Source organism: Pundamilia nyererei, unplaced genomic scaffold, assembly GCF_000239375.1.
Source record: "Pundamilia nyererei isolate P.nyererei 1_Seehausen unplaced genomic scaffold, PunNye1.0 scaffold00021, whole genome shotgun sequence".
In the NCBI taxonomy this organism is placed as follows: Eukaryota; Metazoa; Chordata; class Actinopteri; order Cichliformes; family Cichlidae; genus Pundamilia; species Pundamilia nyererei.
This window is the reverse complement of record NW_005187422.1, coordinates 5140121-5156948: the sequence shown is the minus strand read 5'-3', so window position 1 is coordinate 5156948 and position 16828 is coordinate 5140121. Positions and strand designations below refer to the sequence as shown.

At 42.2% G+C, this 16828-nt stretch overlaps 1 protein-coding gene across 3 annotated transcripts in view; it reads left to right on the top strand.

Annotated features, from left to right (window-relative positions):
* The window catches only part of plxnb1b (plexin b1b), an 88215-nt gene that overhangs the window by 50616 nt on the left and 20771 nt on the right, over positions 1 to 16828 (top strand). For 2 of the 3 annotated variants that reach the window (XM_005726739.1, XM_005726737.1), the window contains exons 2-7: positions 840 to 928; positions 4493 to 5657; positions 7771 to 7953; positions 13756 to 13884; positions 14132 to 14232; positions 15513 to 15645. In XM_005726739.1, coding sequence (XP_005726796.1) covers positions 4503 to 5657; positions 7771 to 7953; positions 13756 to 13884; positions 14132 to 14232; positions 15513 to 15645 — 1701 coding nt within the window. In that variant the 5' untranslated portion in view covers positions 840 to 928; positions 4493 to 4502. Of the gene's footprint in view, positions 1 to 250; positions 270 to 839; positions 929 to 4492; positions 5658 to 7770; positions 7954 to 13755; positions 13885 to 14131; positions 14233 to 15512; positions 15646 to 16828 lie in introns of those variants that run through there. The other variant, XM_005726738.1, reaches the window with a different exon arrangement.

The following is a 16828-nucleotide window of genomic DNA, read 5'->3' as shown; positions in this document are numbered from 1 at the left end:
GTGTGTGTGTGTGTGTGTGTGTGTGTGTGTGTGTGTGTGTGTGTGTGTGTGTGTGTGTGTGTGTGTGTGTGTGTGTGTGTGTGTGTGGGTGGGGGTGTGTGGTGTGTGTTGTGTGTGTGTGTGTGTGTGTGTGTACACTGGTTGAAGTTCAGCCTCTTCAGTGGAATGAATAGCGTCTTTTTCCCAATCTCCCTTTTGGATAAGCCTGAACTCGTAAGAGATAAATCTGTGCCAGCAGTGGAGTGCAGGCAGGCTGTGGAGGAGGAGAGGTAATGAGCAGCCATATACTGTATGAAGAAGAAAGTCGAGCTCTTAATGTCATTTAACAATTATAACTGAGTAAACGCTGTAGACTTGAGGTAGAAATGAGGGTTTGTGGTGTATAAACAGTCCATGCAGTCCTGTTTTACCTCCTACCAACTTGTTTTTCTGGCAGAGACTTGGAAGGTTTTGTACCTTGTATCCTAGCAATAAGAGAGGATTGAGTACTGGGAAAGTGTGTGACACTGAGAACCACTCTTGGACTGGCATCACTTGACTTGGCCCCTACTGCAAGGTTTTTATGTAGTTTTTTCTGATTTGGTTTTATTTTAAACACACAAAAACGGATGTAGTCTGTCAGATACGGGTCTGACTGGAATTTCAATGAAAATGAGCTTCCCACAGCATTCTTTGGACTGTGGTGGTACTCAAAAATACTAGGTGCTGGAGCCCTAGAGGCAAACAACCACGCTTCATTGGCCTGCATTAATATCCTTTTAGATGTGTCGTCGCTCCGCTTGTCTCACTGTCTAAGAATAGAGAATAATGATATATCTTCTGTTTGCTTTGTGTTGCAGGTTGTATCCAGAACTATGTGTGTTTAAACCCAAGCTGCTGGGAGGTCAAGAGGTGAGATGCCTCTATAAAACACCACTGGAAACAAATGGTGAGAAGCTGATGTGTCCTATGGTTTATTTCTAGTAGTCCTTCTGTTTCAAATAATCAAACTTAATGAGATGGTCATAAAGTCCAAAAATAGACACAGTGTCTTCTTATGTAACAGTGAGTTTTATGAGTTGCCCTTACATGGTGGAATGAACAGGTTTCCATACAAACAAGGCTTACATACAGCAGCATTTAATATAGGTTAGGATTAGTAGTTAGGACTACTAACTAGACTAATACAATTACATGTGTAGTCTTGACACATATACAGTGAACTGTATAAACTGGACAGTGGTTCTTCAGCCGACATATCCTCAGCATAACCATGTTTAATATCCACAAAACTCAAGAGGTTACACACACACAATACAGTAATATTATGTTGAAGCACAGTGCGTATCACTCCGCGAGGCTGCCTACGAGAGCCGTAATGCTCCAACAATCCATCGAGCAGTGCAGCTTCGTAGCTTACGAAAGTCGTAATAAAACATTTTTTTGACAGATTTTCGAGCGCCGTGCACCACATAAAATCGTTTCGAGGTCAGTAAACACAACCAGAGTTCATACATAAGGGGCACTGTCGATTTTCCAGAAAATCAAAGGATTGATTTTAAGTGGGCGTGTCTGTGAAGGTTCTCAGTCATCCAGGTCATCGTAGTCAAAGGAGCTTGCACTGAAAAGCGCCTGGACTTTAAGTTGCTTGAAGATGTTTCACCTCTCATCCGAGAAGCTTCTTTAGTTCTAAGGTCAAATGGCGAAGAGTCCCAGATTTGAACCTAGTGGGAGTTTCCCCCCAAAGAGGGGAAAAAAAGACCCCTGATGATCCTCTAATCGCCTGAGCCTAGGTGTGAAAACGTCAAGACTCTAGAACAGCATCTAAACAACTCCTCAGTTTATGCTTCAACAATCATGAATGCAAGAAAGTGACTGCACAAAAATGGCATTCGTGGGAGAGATCCAAGACACGCAAAGTCTCATCTCATGTTTTCCAGAAATACCTTGACGATCACCCAAGTGTTTTGGGAAATATTCTGTGGCCTGACAAGACAGAAGCATTCCATAATAACAACATCATATGAGCAGTCAAACGGGGGCCTGTCAGTTTGACTTGGTGTAATTGGAACCATAAATCTCTCTACCAGAAAATCCTGAAGGAAAATGCCCGGCCATAAGTTTGTGGCTGAAGCTCAGGCTCACTTAATTATGCACCCGGACAAGAGGAAGACCAGTAGCAGGGCACCTCTGAATGGCTGTGAACTGGCATAGTCCAGACTGAAATCTGATTGAAGTGTGTTCGCATGACCTCAGACAGGCTGTTGATGCTCTCAAGCCCTCCAGTGAAGTTAAAACAATCCTGCAGTTTAAAGGGGGCCAGACTTGCTTCAAAGATGCGAAAGACTCGTTGCAAATGATCACAAATTCTTGATTGCAAGTTTTGGCGCCAAGGGTGGCACAAGAATTATTAGATTTAGATTTCATCTACACTATGTGCTCTGAAGCAGTCTTTTGTGTTTGTTTGTTTTTCCCCCGTTGTTTCATTTCATGTCCTGCCTCCGTCATTTTGAGACAGAAGTTAAATGATGTTAGTGGACAAAACTGATGTTGATCACTGCTCCTCCTCCGTGATCACACAGGTGATACAAGAGAGCAAGCTTTGCCTGTTTCGACTACAGCATATCTATAATTTCTCTTGGCTGTGTCATGTCAACGTTAATAACACAATTACCTGAAAATAAAAGGAGTCAATGACCCCATTAGGAGGACAGAGAAATAGTCTTGCATTAGCTAGTTATGAACTAGTTATAGAAAAAAAATTTTGTCTTATTGACCATTTAAAGCACTTCAGAAACGAGCCATATTTAAGCATACATTCATAGAGTGCTTTATTCGCCATACTTTAGTTTATCTGACGTCCGTTTTCAGTTTAGAGTTACCAGTTAGCCTAACACATATGTAACCTAACAGACCACAGACCTTGGGTTGGGGGAGGAACTTGTAGTACCTGTAGGAAACCAACGCAGGCAGAGAGGGAACTCTCCACAAAAAGGGCCCACTTTGGGTTTGAACCAAGAAGATTCTTGGGAGACGGTTCTGATTGGTTCATCGCTCTGCATATTTCAATTCAATTCAGTTTTATTTCTACAGCACCAAATCACAACAACAGTCGCCTCAAGGTGCTTTATATTGTAAGGTAGACCCTACAATAATACATTCAGAGAAAAACCCAACAATCATATGACCCCCTATGAGCAGCACTTTGGCAACAGTGGGAAGGAAAAACTCCCTTTTAACAGGAAGAAACATCCGTCAGAACCAGGCTCAGGGAGGGGCGGGGCCATCTGCTGCGACTGGTTAGGGAGAGAGGAGGAAGACAGGATGAAGACATGCTGTGGAAGAGAGACAGAGATTGATAACAAGTATGATTCAGTGCAGAGAGGTCTGTTAACACATAGTGAGTGAGAAAGATGACTGAAGAAGAAATACTCAATGCATCATGGGAATCCCCCGGCAGCCTACAGCTATTGCAGCATAACTAAGGGAGGATTCAGGGTCACCTGGTCCAGCCCTAACTATATGCTTTAGCAAAAAGGAAAGTTTGAAGCCTAATCTTAAAAGTAGAGATAGTGTCTGTCTCCCGAATCCAAACTGGAAGCTGGTTCCACAGAAGAGGGGCCTGAAAACTGAAGGCTCTGCCTCACATTCTACTTTGCTAACATTGGTTTATGCTGTAACTGTTACAGCAGCCATAATATACAAGTATAAGTAAATATATTTCTCAAGGACAAGAAAGTCTTACCAGATGTTGGTAACCACACGTCCAATCCACACATGCAAAGACATCAAACCATAGATGTCCATAAATTATGTGTAATAATGAGAAATGACACAGGGGAAAACGTACTGGATGACTCTTCTGGTAATTCTTTTCACTCTTCTGTTTGAAATTTTACGGGGAGCTTCTTGTCGGCTTTTCCCGATTATGGCCTCAACAATGCTCACTGGTACCTTCAGCAGTTTAGAAATTCTTCTGTAACAAATCCCATCAGTATGTTTTACAAGAATAAGGTTGCAAAGGTCTTGAGAGAGCTCATCATGAGATGTTTTATAATTGGGCTCCACTACAGTAGCTTTGCATGATTCACAATTCAAAAATGATCTTTATCCATGTTGGTCTTGAGTCTTTGAGCTCATCGGCCTAAAGATGTTTTTCACTGTCATGTTGAGAAAACTTTTTTCTGATTTGTTGTCCTTTGCAAATAAAGGACAACTAGAGCATAGCCAGCCCTTTTATTTACATCGTACAGACTCAAGAGTAGAAGTGTTTAGAGGAGGATTACTTGTTCAGATGCTCACCTCGTTATTTTGGTCATGATTAATAAATATACCGCTAAACATTAAAGTTCAGTAAGGTCTTGTGTTTCAAATCATAATTGTGTTGTCAAAAAGAGATTAAAAATAGATGGGTGGATGGTTTGTAAAGTAAGTTCTGTTATGTGTGAATCCATGATATAACTTCTGTGTCTGGAAAATTCTTTGACATCCTGTGTTTTGTTCTTTCCCTCAGCTCTGCCGCCATGCCTCTGGGGATGGTGCGTCTTTCATTGTCAGCAGTGAAAACGCTGCTTTCTCTCCTGCTGCTGGCCACTGGCTGTCCCTTAATTTTATTTCCTATAGGCACTGTTCAAGGATCAGACTCATTCCCATCCAATTTTTATCCTACGTTTATCCGAAATGACACTCTGTTTGAGCACCTGGCCCTGCATCCTGACCCCAACGTGGGTCGGGTCTACGTCGGGGCCCGAAATCGCCTGTTCCAGTTGGATCCCTTCCTCCAACCTGAGCTACAGGATGACACAGGCCCCGTCACAGACAGCCGGGATTGCTTACCTCCTGTAACTGAGACCAACTGTCCTCAGGCCCGAGAAACTAGCAACCACAACAAGCTCTTATTGGTCAATCCTTACTCTATGGAACTTATAACCTGCGGCAGTGTCAACCAAGGAATTTGCCAGAAGCGTAGCCTGGATTCTGTGGATCAAGTGCTTTTTTCCACAGAGAGGCCGGTGGATACTCAGTACGTAGCGGCTAATCACCCTAATGTTAGTACTGTTGGGCTTGTGGTTCGCTCTCATCCTGACAAGCAGCCTGTTTTGTTTGTGGGTCGGGGTTACACCAGCAGCCATCCGCCTATTTCCACGCGAAACCTTGCCCAGGATCCCATCTTTTCCTACGAAGAGACTGCCAAGTTGGCCGTGGCTGGCCGCCTCTCAGAGTACGATCATAATTTTGTTGCCTCGTTCGCCCACCGTCAGCACGTGTACTTCCTTTTCTACAGAAGGGACCTAAAGTCGCCATCGCGCGAGTACCGTACCTACATCTCTCGCGTGTGTTTGGATGATCAGGCCTATTACTCCTATGTGGAAGTACCGCTGACATGTCGTTCAAGGACGGGTAAAATTTACAATCTCTTGCAAGCTGTCCAGCTGGGCGTGTCCAAAGAAGACGTAGGGGGCCGGGGTTCAGAGACTCTAGTTGGTGTTTTCTCCACTCGTTTGGCTTCAACTCGGCCCAGTGAGGAGTCGGCTCTTTGCGTGTTTAACCTTGAAGATGTAGACCGCAGGATCAACTCCACCAGAGACTTTTGCTATACACAGATGGGTAAAGAAGCAGGAGTGGAGGCAGCCTACATTGAATATGACGTCAAATCCAACTGTGCCAATCTGCCAGAGGTGAGCTCACCTGTTGAATCAGCTGGTTTTTGTTCAGCTACTTAATGTCGTATGGTTTTATTTAAGACACAAAATTAGGGTGAAACACTTGCTATTTCTGCTCGCACTTTGCTTGTAAACTGCTTGCTTTGCTTGTTGTGCAGATATTGTGAAACTTGCATTAGGAAGTGAGTTTCTTCTGTGAAGCTGCTCAGTGGTCAGCGTTCAGTGACGGAGCTCCGCTCCCGCGTCACTGTGTAATTGTAGGTTTGTGTCTGAGAGGGTGTTGCTAAAAGGAAAAATTACTGCCTACAAGAATAATGATAGCCTTCCATTATATTGTGTAAAAATGTAATTTGTGGTTATGAAGACCTTCCTTGTCCCTGGACTATTTTCTTTCCTGTGAATGGAAATGTTCACACAAACTGAAAGTGAACGCAGTAAACCATTAACTGTGAAAGCTAATGCGCAGTGCACCATCACTCACCTTGTTTTCATCATTCTGTTTGCAGAAGAACATGTTGTTGTACTCTAGTGATGACTCTCCTGAGTGAAAGCTAATGTTAGTGCATCTGTGCACAGCAGTCCTCTTCCAAGAGAGGGATCTCTATACAAGACAGGAGTTGAAATTTAATGTAATTTCTTTCTAAGAGACGGATGTAATGCTGTAGATCAGGTATCGAATTAGACCTCTTAAATCCAGCTGACTTTTTGTATGTATCCTTGTGAACACTGAATTTGGACAGAATGCTTGACATCCCTCTGTTATCGTTCTCTCGTTTGCAGTAGATGTGAGAAACCCGTGCAGCCACACACAGCCGATTGTCTTGAGGGGAGAATCTATAGCAGGTGGTGCAGTTTAATACAATTACTGGTCAGGGAGGATCGATTGAGGCATTAGCTGTACTTAGTGGGGTGGAGTTGGTAGTGTTTAACAAGGCCTGACAAAGAGGGATAAAGAAAGACGAGAGAGAGAACAAGACTAAGGGATACAGGCACATGGTGTGACAGAGAGATGTTTGAGTCCAGGTAAATCATAGCAAAGCAGATGGTTATAGGCGAACAGTTGGGAGGCATCTGGAGCTGAAAAGAGACGTGATATGATGAGGATGTCAAATCTGGCACGCAAATCATCCTTCATTCACTGTTTGCCACAATGCTCCATCTGTAGCAGTGACAGAGTCTCACACCAGCTCTGAACCACTGGAAACGGCTTTTTTTTTAATGCTGATCAGGATTTGTGACTCATGCCTGACATTAGTGGCTGGAATGCACTTCAAGTGGTCTTTTGACCTTATGGTTACTCTCTTGTGCTTTTACTGTCCATATAATTTATGGCTAAAAGTCCGGATGATCTAGTGTGCACAGCACTCGTCAGCCAAACCAGCAGGTCGCATGCAAGCATCCAGGGCATGTTCCTAGACTGGGTGTCATAACTTTAGAACTCTATTCTTAGCATGCAGTGTTCTTTGTTTGTTTTCCCCTAATGCCTCGGTTCTCCCGATGTGGACAAAGCAGGCCCTTAATTAGCTTAATCAGTCCTCTGTGAAGCTCCCCATATGGTCAGCGACATGTTCACAGTCAGGCTCAAAGCTGTGTGCAGTGGTTACATCTGAAAACATGTTTTTACTGAGCTTCTCTTAGGATGAAGCCAAAAAAGGAATCTATTCATAACACCACACCAGCCAACAACACGCAGTCCATCAAAACAAGTAGCGCTCGACAGGCCGGGCTCAGGTTCATCCCCTCTATTTCCTACCGTTAGGACAACCAGTGATGAAGCAATGACCCCGATGTAACATTCTTGTGGAAAAACAAATGGCCTGGAACAAAAAACAACTGCCCTGCAGCCAGAGCGAGGACTCTCGCCAGAGCTACACTGTGGAGAAAAAGCAAATATTGTGTTATATTGTGTTTTAGTTTGTTCCCAAACCCCAGCCCTTTCACAATAAATCCTGCTGTGATTTTGCTGCTGTTATATTTTTGGCTACTGGCTTAATAACAACTCGCCCGAGGGCTTCTTTGTGCGCAACACTAACTGAGGAGTTTACATTTAATTCGTTCTTTATTTGTGTTTTGCTTGAACGTAACACGGACTGCAAACGGATTTTCTCTCCTGTTCCCCCACTGTTAGAATACCCTGGATGCCTACCCCTGCGGCTCCGACCACACCCCCAGCCCCATGGCCAGCCGGATTCCTGTGGAAGTAGAAACCATATTAGACAGCCCTTCTGCCCGTCTTACTGCTGTGGCTGTCAGCAGCAGAGTGGGACATACCATCGCCTTCCTGGGAGACTCCAAAGGGAACTTACACAAGGTAACATGGCTCATCGTGTTTCAGGACATGCACAGACAGGTTGCGCTTGGATTCTGGTCTTAAGAAAGAGCATTTTGTGCCAACTTTGATGTTCTGCACAGATTGTGGTGGAACGTTCTTTTGTGCTCGTTATTTTGAGTTCAAACCCTGAACCGTAGTAACATGCTGGGTGTATTAACTGTAGTACATATGCAGAGATCAGCTCAGCAAACATTGAGCTCAAGTCTTCACCTCCAGACACTGGCTGCTCTCTGCTGTCAGGTCTGAAATCTTTGTGTTTACAGACAGACGGGCTACACTTGGTACACCCGGAGTAATCTCTACAACATCATCCTGCTGGCGGTGGAGTTGGGTTTCTAGCAGCAGTCTTACCTTTTTAACAGTGTGCTGAAGCATGAGACCAGTGCAGAAAAATAAACAGTATGAAAAACACCTAATCCATCCACTGATACTTTCATTATTGAGAATGAATGTGCTTCTGTGTTTTTAATACCACACTGCTCCATAAGAGAATTTGTTTATAATCTTTCCTCTCTTGCTTAATGCTGTTTATTTAAACCTAAGAGTTCACCTTTTTAAATGCAAATGTGAGCCGGTAACTGGACTTTACTAATATCACTTTTAGCCACTGAAACTATTTTTTGTTTAACAATTAAAGTTAATAAATTTAATGTGGTTAAAAAAATAATGATGATGTTATTAACTATTTTCTGCTTTTTGTAAATACTAAATTAAAATTCATGATAATAATTTTTTAGCCTTAAAAATATCATTTTGATTAAAGAGCTTGTGCTGGTGGATTAACCTTTACAGAAACATACAGTTGAAACCAGATATTTACACAAACTTTTTTCCTTTACCGTCAAACATCAAATTGGAGTAAACTTTTTGTTTCAGATCCATAAATATTCACTTTTTTTTGTGTTTGTGACATGTCAGAATAAGGAGAGAAAAAATGTATTTTTTATTACTTTCCTTTGTATTTGAGAGAATTGCCCCAAAACGGTTTCCCTTATCCTTCCACAAGCTTTCTACAGCAGTTTGCTGGGATCTTGGCCCACTCCTCTCGACAGAACTGGTGTAACTGGGTCAGGTTTGTAGGCCTTCTTGCCTTTTCAGTGCTGCCCACACTACTTCAGCAGCTTGACTTTGTCGTCCTTAAGACATTTGTAACTAATTTGGAGGTATGCTTGGGGTCATTGTTCATTTGGAAGACACATTTGCACCCAAGCTTCCTTCAACTTCCTGGCTGATGATGTCTTTTGTGAAGTGCACCAGTCCCGTCTGCAGGATGCTGCCACCCCCGTGCTTCACAGTCAGGATGGTGTTCCCTCCTTTTCCTCTATGGAATAATCTGGAGTTAATAAACTTAGTGTGTGTATACTTCTGACTTTGGTGACAGTAATAATAAAATACACAACAATGTTCTCTGTCTTTACTCTGTCATTTCACAAATACAACAAATGTGTTAATATTTATTCATCTAAAACAAAAAATTACTGATTTGATGTTTGACAGTAAAGAAAAAAAAGATTTTTTTCTGAAGTGTATGTAAATATCTGGTGTCAACTGTAAAAATCAATTTAGGTAATCACCATTACTGTTAATTTAGGGCAGCTGTGGCACACAGCTTACACTGGGTGGTGGTCTAATAAAACTGTTAAGCTCTGTGTACAAGTTTTGAATTTGACTATTTAATAAACCGGACCTCCGTGTCATTCTAAAATAGCAAAGCATGAGAATGACTTCTGTCCATAAACACTTTTGATTTTGAACCTTAGAGGTCTCCCTCCACTTCTTGGTTTGCCTGTTTTATGTATGTTGTACATCTTAACATGGCTGCATTAAAAGATTCAGGGGGACAAAACGGATTATATCTACTAGAAGCCCAAATGAGCTGGTTTTTGTTGTGTGTCGAGCAGTGTTGTTACTGATGCTACAAAAATACAGCATTCAGCCTGAAAGCAAACACAATCATCTTAAAGCTGAATGTCCACCTCTGTGCTCATTGGCCCTGTTTAATTAAACCTGTTAAAGCTGCAAATGTGTGTGATATTTGGCACAATCCTGTGAACTCTTGTCAGAGCTCTGTGACAGTGGGTACCAAACATGAGAAATACAGCCACAGTTCATATTGAACGAACTGTAAGCTTTCGGCTCAGTGACCAGATTGTGTGGCAGCGCGCCACACAACTGACAGCATGTCATCTCCAGCGCGGAGATGACATGCTGTCAGTCGGATTTCAGAGGTACCTGAGTCATCCAGTGCTGTGGGTTCTGAGGGAGATCGGGTTGAAACTTGGTAATACACAAGGAAAGACAGACGATTCTTGTTATTGGCGCAAACGACCATCAGAAAAAGCAACAAGGTTAGAGTCTGCGATTGAAGGAATGACGCCGACTTTGTGTTTGTTACTGGCAAGCCCAAAGGATGCAGAGAATTATGTTAGAATGATCTAAAATATGCTTTTATTTTGATAAACCGTAACTTCAGCAACAAGATCAGTTGGCCCAGCAATTCCCTTGTTACGAGGAATTTGTAGATCGTGAGCTCGTCTGCTCACAGTTGGCTCTTTGTGTGGTTTTCCTGAATGGTGACTTGTGGTCAGGGCCCCCTGCACAAGCAGAAACGGCACAATGACGCCTATTAACATGTTTTCTGTACGATTACGTCACACTAACCCAGCTAAACCTTAGAGAGCTCCACTTTTGTGCACTGTCATCGCTGACTGGCAGACACATGCACTTCAAAACAGAGAGCCTCATTCAGAATTGAGTTATTGATCATGACAGCAGACAGTGTCAGTTTCATTAATGAGCACTTTGTCTGTGCAGCCGCAGACGGTCAAAATACATATGTATATATATATCACATGTATATATCACATGTATATATCACATGTATATATCACATGTATATATGTATGTGTGTGTTTACTGTATGAATAAAAGGGGAAATTCCAACATGTGGAATCTGTTGAAGGTCTGAGGGTCCGATTGTGGTGGATGATCTGATGTGGTGACTCCCAAATGGAGAGAAAATCTTTGGTATGTTTGTTGAAGCCAGCCAAAATTCTGACTTTATACTATGACAGTGTTTTTAGGTGCAGGTGCTCAAAGTGCGTTGAAATTTGCTGATTTTTAATTTCATCTACTGCATAATTGTTTTTGCAGTACATGAAATTGAAATGTTAAGGACTGAAATCCATTTCACATCCAATGCGAGCGTCACAATCTAAAGTCAAACTCAAGCATCAGCATCATGGGAAATACTTGTAGATGTGGCCCGATTGGTGAAGCCTTGCCCGTCTGGCCTCTCTAAGATGGTCTTTTTATTCCCGGCCGTGTTCCTGCCAGTGAACTGAATGAGCTTCCAGTCATTTCTTTTCAGTACCACTGTTGGTGCCGTCACTCCAACTATTTTGAGACAGTTTTCTGCCATCAAATTCAAACTGAGCTAAGAGCTTTTGCAAGATACCAAACTTTTTTGATTTGATTGGTTTTTTGTGTGTTTCTTTGTTGATGAAATGTGGCTTTGTGAGATCTGCCAAACAGCTGAATCCTGTTTTTATTTACATCTTGTACAGAATGCCAACTTTTTTTGGAATCGAGCTTTTGCTCTATGTAAGCACAGAAATGATCGCAGGGTATAAACAGAGTTGGTTTAGCTCTGCATTATCTTCTAATTGAGACGTGGTTTGTACAGAAACACTGTCTGTGTTAGGGTGCCAAACGGGATCTGTTTTTGTTCAGACGCTCGGATTAAAGTCAGTCTCATTTGCATTTTAGATCTGTTAGATCTGTCAGATCAGGAACTTGAATTTCCTCAACGGCCAAGAAAATGTCTTTTCTTTATTGATTGTCATTCATTATTCAGATTAAATATATGTGGATGGACAAACCTTTGTAGCCATAAGCCATTTTCACATATGCACTGTAGCTTTGTTTACATACATGCTGTCTTCACCCACAGAAACTGTACTGCTCTTCAACCAGTGCATTGGTCACAGTGTGAGCAGTGTGATCTCTGTACCAACACCTCCTAAACTTTCTAGCATAAATAAATATAAAAACATCAAAGCTAGTATTCATTCACTCAGTACTGAACAAAACACACTGAATTCGAACAAATCTGATGTGTTCACACTCAAAGGTTGTAAAATACCCCAACACAAATAAGTTAACCTTTGGTTTGATAAGTCGTGTTGGTAGTTTAAGTGTGATATGCAAACTGCTGCAAAGTTTTGAAAAAACGCAGCCTTCTGATGTGGTGTCAGTCAGTTTGAGAGATGGGCAAGCTCACACTGGGGTGTTTTTCACAGGTTCCACCCACTGCCACCCACATCATTTCTGAATCTCTAGAGCCTGCTGATGTAAGAGTTTCTTGCTGGTGACCAGTTACAGACGGCTCTACACTGGTGAAAATATCTCACCCAGTTGAAGTGTCCCGGTCACTGAGGTCTGATGGGGCCCGTGTGAAAATGTTTCCTTTCTTGTTCCTGTTGTGTGTGAGAACACACAGCTTCAGGTTCAGACCTGATGGCTGCTATGTTTAAGTGTTGTTTAAAGCTGTATGCGTGTTATTGTAGAAAATGTGATTGATGAAAGAAAGCGTAACAAACCTGGAGACTCCAGTGTGTCAGTAAAGAGAACACTGTGGAAAGAAGAACCTCATTGACTCTGTTCAACTGTTTAGAGATGATCTAAAGCTGTTTTTCGAAAAAGACTGAGCGACGGAGTATCTGAGCTGAGGTGTTGTTCTCTTCCTTTCACACTGAAATATGTGACTGTGGCACTGGGTGGAATGGATCTGATGGCTGCTGTAAATAACGTCAAACTGCTGATGTGGAGCAGTTGGTCAGGCTGTGCACTCGTGTTAACCTACATTCCATTAATTGAGTTCTTCCATTGAATCAAAGGGAAACTATAAAAGGAGTCTGAGTCAGAAGCTGTTGGGGGGAAAAGGAACTGCTGATGTAAACAGAAAGAGGTCAGATTGTCACTGCAGGTACAACAATATCAGAACTATGGCTGATTTACAGTGTGGGTAATGTAATTATCAGGTTTTGACTGGAACGTGTGGAATAAAAAAGGCCTCTGAATCTGCAGCTTTAGAAAAATATTTTACTAATAATGAAAAGGGGCCAGCACGGTGGTTAGCACTGTTGCCTCACAGCAAGAAGGTCCTGAGTTCAATTCCACCATCAGGCCGGGGTCTTTCTGTGTGGAGTTTGCATGTTCTCCCCGTGTTTGCATGGGTTCTCTCCGGGTACTCCGGCTTCCTCCCACCGTCCAAAGACATGCAGCTTGTGGGGATAGGTTAATTGGATAATCCAAATTGCCACTAGCTGTGAATGTGAGTGTGAATGGTTGTCTGTCCCTGTGTGTTGGCCCTGCGACAGACTGGCGACCTGTCCAGGGTGTACCCCGCCTCTCGCCCTGTGACAGCTGGGATAGGCTCCAGCGCCCCCCGCCACCCTGAAAAGGATAAGCGGAAGCGGATGGATGGATGGATGAAAGGGGCTACATGTTTTAAAGATTTACAACTAACTGCAAAAAATCCAGAGTACCTTTCAATATCAGCAACCTTAAAAAGACCATTTTGAGCTACCAGTTTGACAAACGGTTAAATTGAAGGATTTTGCAGTTCCATCTCTGAATAAAACGGGAAAATAAGCTGTTTATTTTTATGTTTTCATTATAACTGCACTTTCCTTTTTAAAACTGAGCATGTGAAGAGATGCATATTCATGTCAGCAGCCGGTTCACCTGTTATCTAATCGTTCATATTTATGTTTGCAGGTGTTCTTGGGGCCAAACGGTGAGGTTGAGGAGTACTCTGTGACCCCCATACAGCAGAATGCAGCCATCAGCTCAGACCTCATCCTGGATCAGAAACAGGAACATCTCTTCATCATGACCCATAACATGGTACACACACAGTAACTGAACTCTTATAGCCTCATTTCTTTACAGATAAATCATTTTAAACCTCGTGTCTAACCCAGTCTCACTTCTTTTGCTAAAGCGGCATGTATTTGGGATTATTTTAATGACCACTGGGAAATCTGGGCTGCCTATTCTCTCATTTATTTATTTATTTTTAAATCAGGAGCTTTTAGGAGCTTAGTGTGGATGGTTTGCATGACTGAACTTGATTGTGTTGTCCTGGTTCCAGCTGCAGAAGAGGCCAGTGGCTGAGTGTCAGCAGCATCCAGACTGCCACTCCTGTCTCTTGGCCCACGACCCTTACTGTGGCTGGTGTGTCCTGGAGGGAAGGTGAGATCGATATCAGCAGTTATGGCTACACTAAATATAAAATACAACAGTCAAGATTTATTTGGAGTTCAGACTGATTCATTTTATTGTTTATTAATATAATTATAAACCAAGAAAATGCCAAAAGTGCAGAAATGTGTTTTCCTTCTTTCTTTTTTAAAATGTTTAAATTACCTTAGCAGCAGCCACAGCGGTCACACGTTTGTCACTTTGTACTGTGATGTAAGAGATGAGTTCTAGCAGTTTCAACATGCAGAAAAAGTCTAAATGAATCCATTAAATCCCAAATTCTTCCCAGCAAAATGAGATCATGCATTTTACTCCTTACTGACTTGGCCTACACACAGTATGTTTAATTTTGCTAATGTTATAGGGGGTTAAAACGGCAACAATTGTTGCCAGTGGGATTACACGGCTTTAAAAAAGAACCTTAAATTAAAGCTAAATAGCATTTCTCCAAAGTTGGCTGACGTTGATTTACTTCTACTTTGAAAATGGCCCAAAGGCCAACATGAATTCACGTGACTTTTGGAAGAGATGCTAATAGCAACACCTCCAGTTAATTCTCATTAAACTATAAGAAATGAGCTTTGTTGCAGAAAAAGTTTCAGCTTTGAGTTTGCACCTACCCGTACTGTATGTTTAAAGTTAGCTATCAGCTAGCATTAGAGGCTACATTATACCAGACAAATTAAGGGGGGAAAGCTTTGTTGTTTTACTTCCTTCGTAGTTTCTTTGATAAGCAAACTTTCTTACAGTGTTTGCTCAGGTTTTACATCATGATATGTATTATAAGCTAGATTATTTCGTGTTACTTAAAATAAAGATCAGTGCAAGCATGTGAGGAAAATGGTAGCAAACAAGAAACCTCCTGGCAAGCTTGTTAGTTTTTGAAGTGTTTCGCCAAGTCGGTTTGCTCCGGTGGGATTGTGTCTGAATATGATTAAAGTGCCTCTCTCTGTTCTGTCAGACTCTCCTTCGCTGCTCTCTCCTTTGCTCTGCCTTACCACCTGCCCTACAAGCGTTTGCACATTAACTACTTCAGTATTTATCTGTTTAAATAAAATACTACTGGACTGAATCTTATTTGAACAAGATGAGCAATTTTGCTTTTTGTGCTGCCGCTGTACATTCCCACTACTAACAGGTTGAGCCACGTTTAGTTTAACTCTAGATAGAAACTGGCCTTCTGCTTGTGTTTTTGACATATGTAATGGAGTTAGGGAGCCTTGCTTCAGCTTGCAAAACAGTGAATATAATTAACTCTGCTTTCCCTGCAGGTGTGTGTTGCAGTCACAGTGTGCTCGTGGGAGCTACCCAGGGCAATGGTTGTGGAGTTTTGACATGGAGCAGCAGTGTTTGGTGGTCCAGGACCTCGTCCCCTCCAATCTCAGCAGGGAGGAGAGCAAGATGGTAGGTCTACGTTCTCTTTAGTCGAGACGCAAAACAAAACAGAATGGATTTGAGGATGACGGTCTTTGTTTACAGATCCACATTTCTTTTTGTGGTTTCTGTTGACTCCACATGATCATCCACATCAAGTTCCTAGAAGTTTCTCTGAAGAAAATCTTCATGACAGAATCTGTAGATATCCTTACTCTGGCTGTAATAATAGTCTCCTCACATACCAAAACACTCCCAAGTTATCCCTTATCAGTTGAGCTGCTAGATTTGGTGTACCTGGGCATGTGGGTACGATGTCAGTGGGTTTAAGTGTGAGTGGGTTTAAGTGTGAGGGTATCAAGAAGAGAGTGGCTTGTGTCCTGTCATGTCCTAGCATAGCACAATATCTGCGTGAAAGATGGCAACAGAAACACAGACACACTGTGGTTTCTCCCATCAGCCTGTGTTTGCCTGGCTCTAAATGATTTCTAGTTCCAGAGGATATAAATGGAAATATAACTATTTATTACTAATGTAATAATAATATTGTAACATGGAGCTGCATGAGTTAAATGTACCTATAGCTGGTAGTGTGATAGCCTGACAGCTACAGCAGTGGCAGTGAGGATCGTTTTCTCTTCTGGCAGCTCACACATGGTACACCTTTTAATACTGACCAATTAGGGAGCTAGTTTTGTAACAGGCTCCTCGTGTAGCATTTCTACTCTGTGAGATACAAGAATCCACGAGCTGAAAAAAGCCCACTGATCCAGTGGATAACAAAAAACAACCAAATTCAACCAGTTCTGGCAGGACATGGATTCAAACTGAGAATCAATCCTAAGGACCACAGCAGCTCTGTACATGCTGTGTTCAAGTGACACTGGGATGAACTGACAGAAATCTACTGGTTTACAGGAGGTTTGTTTTAGTTAGCAGCTCCTCTTTGTATTTATGATGCTCTATTCATGGGATATCCATTATTGTTACAGTATCTAATGCATTAATTTTGCCTGTCCTTGAGACGCCCGGTACTACAGGAGCAGAAACATTACGTGAATAAGCAACACAGCAGCTGGAGCCAAACATAAAACCAAACCTTTGTCAGTATGATTCATGCTCCATCAGCGGGGAGTGCGATTTAGTTTTCAAATCTAATTATTCCACATGGACGTTTACAAAAGAACAGATAGGATTTATGTGTTCAGACAGC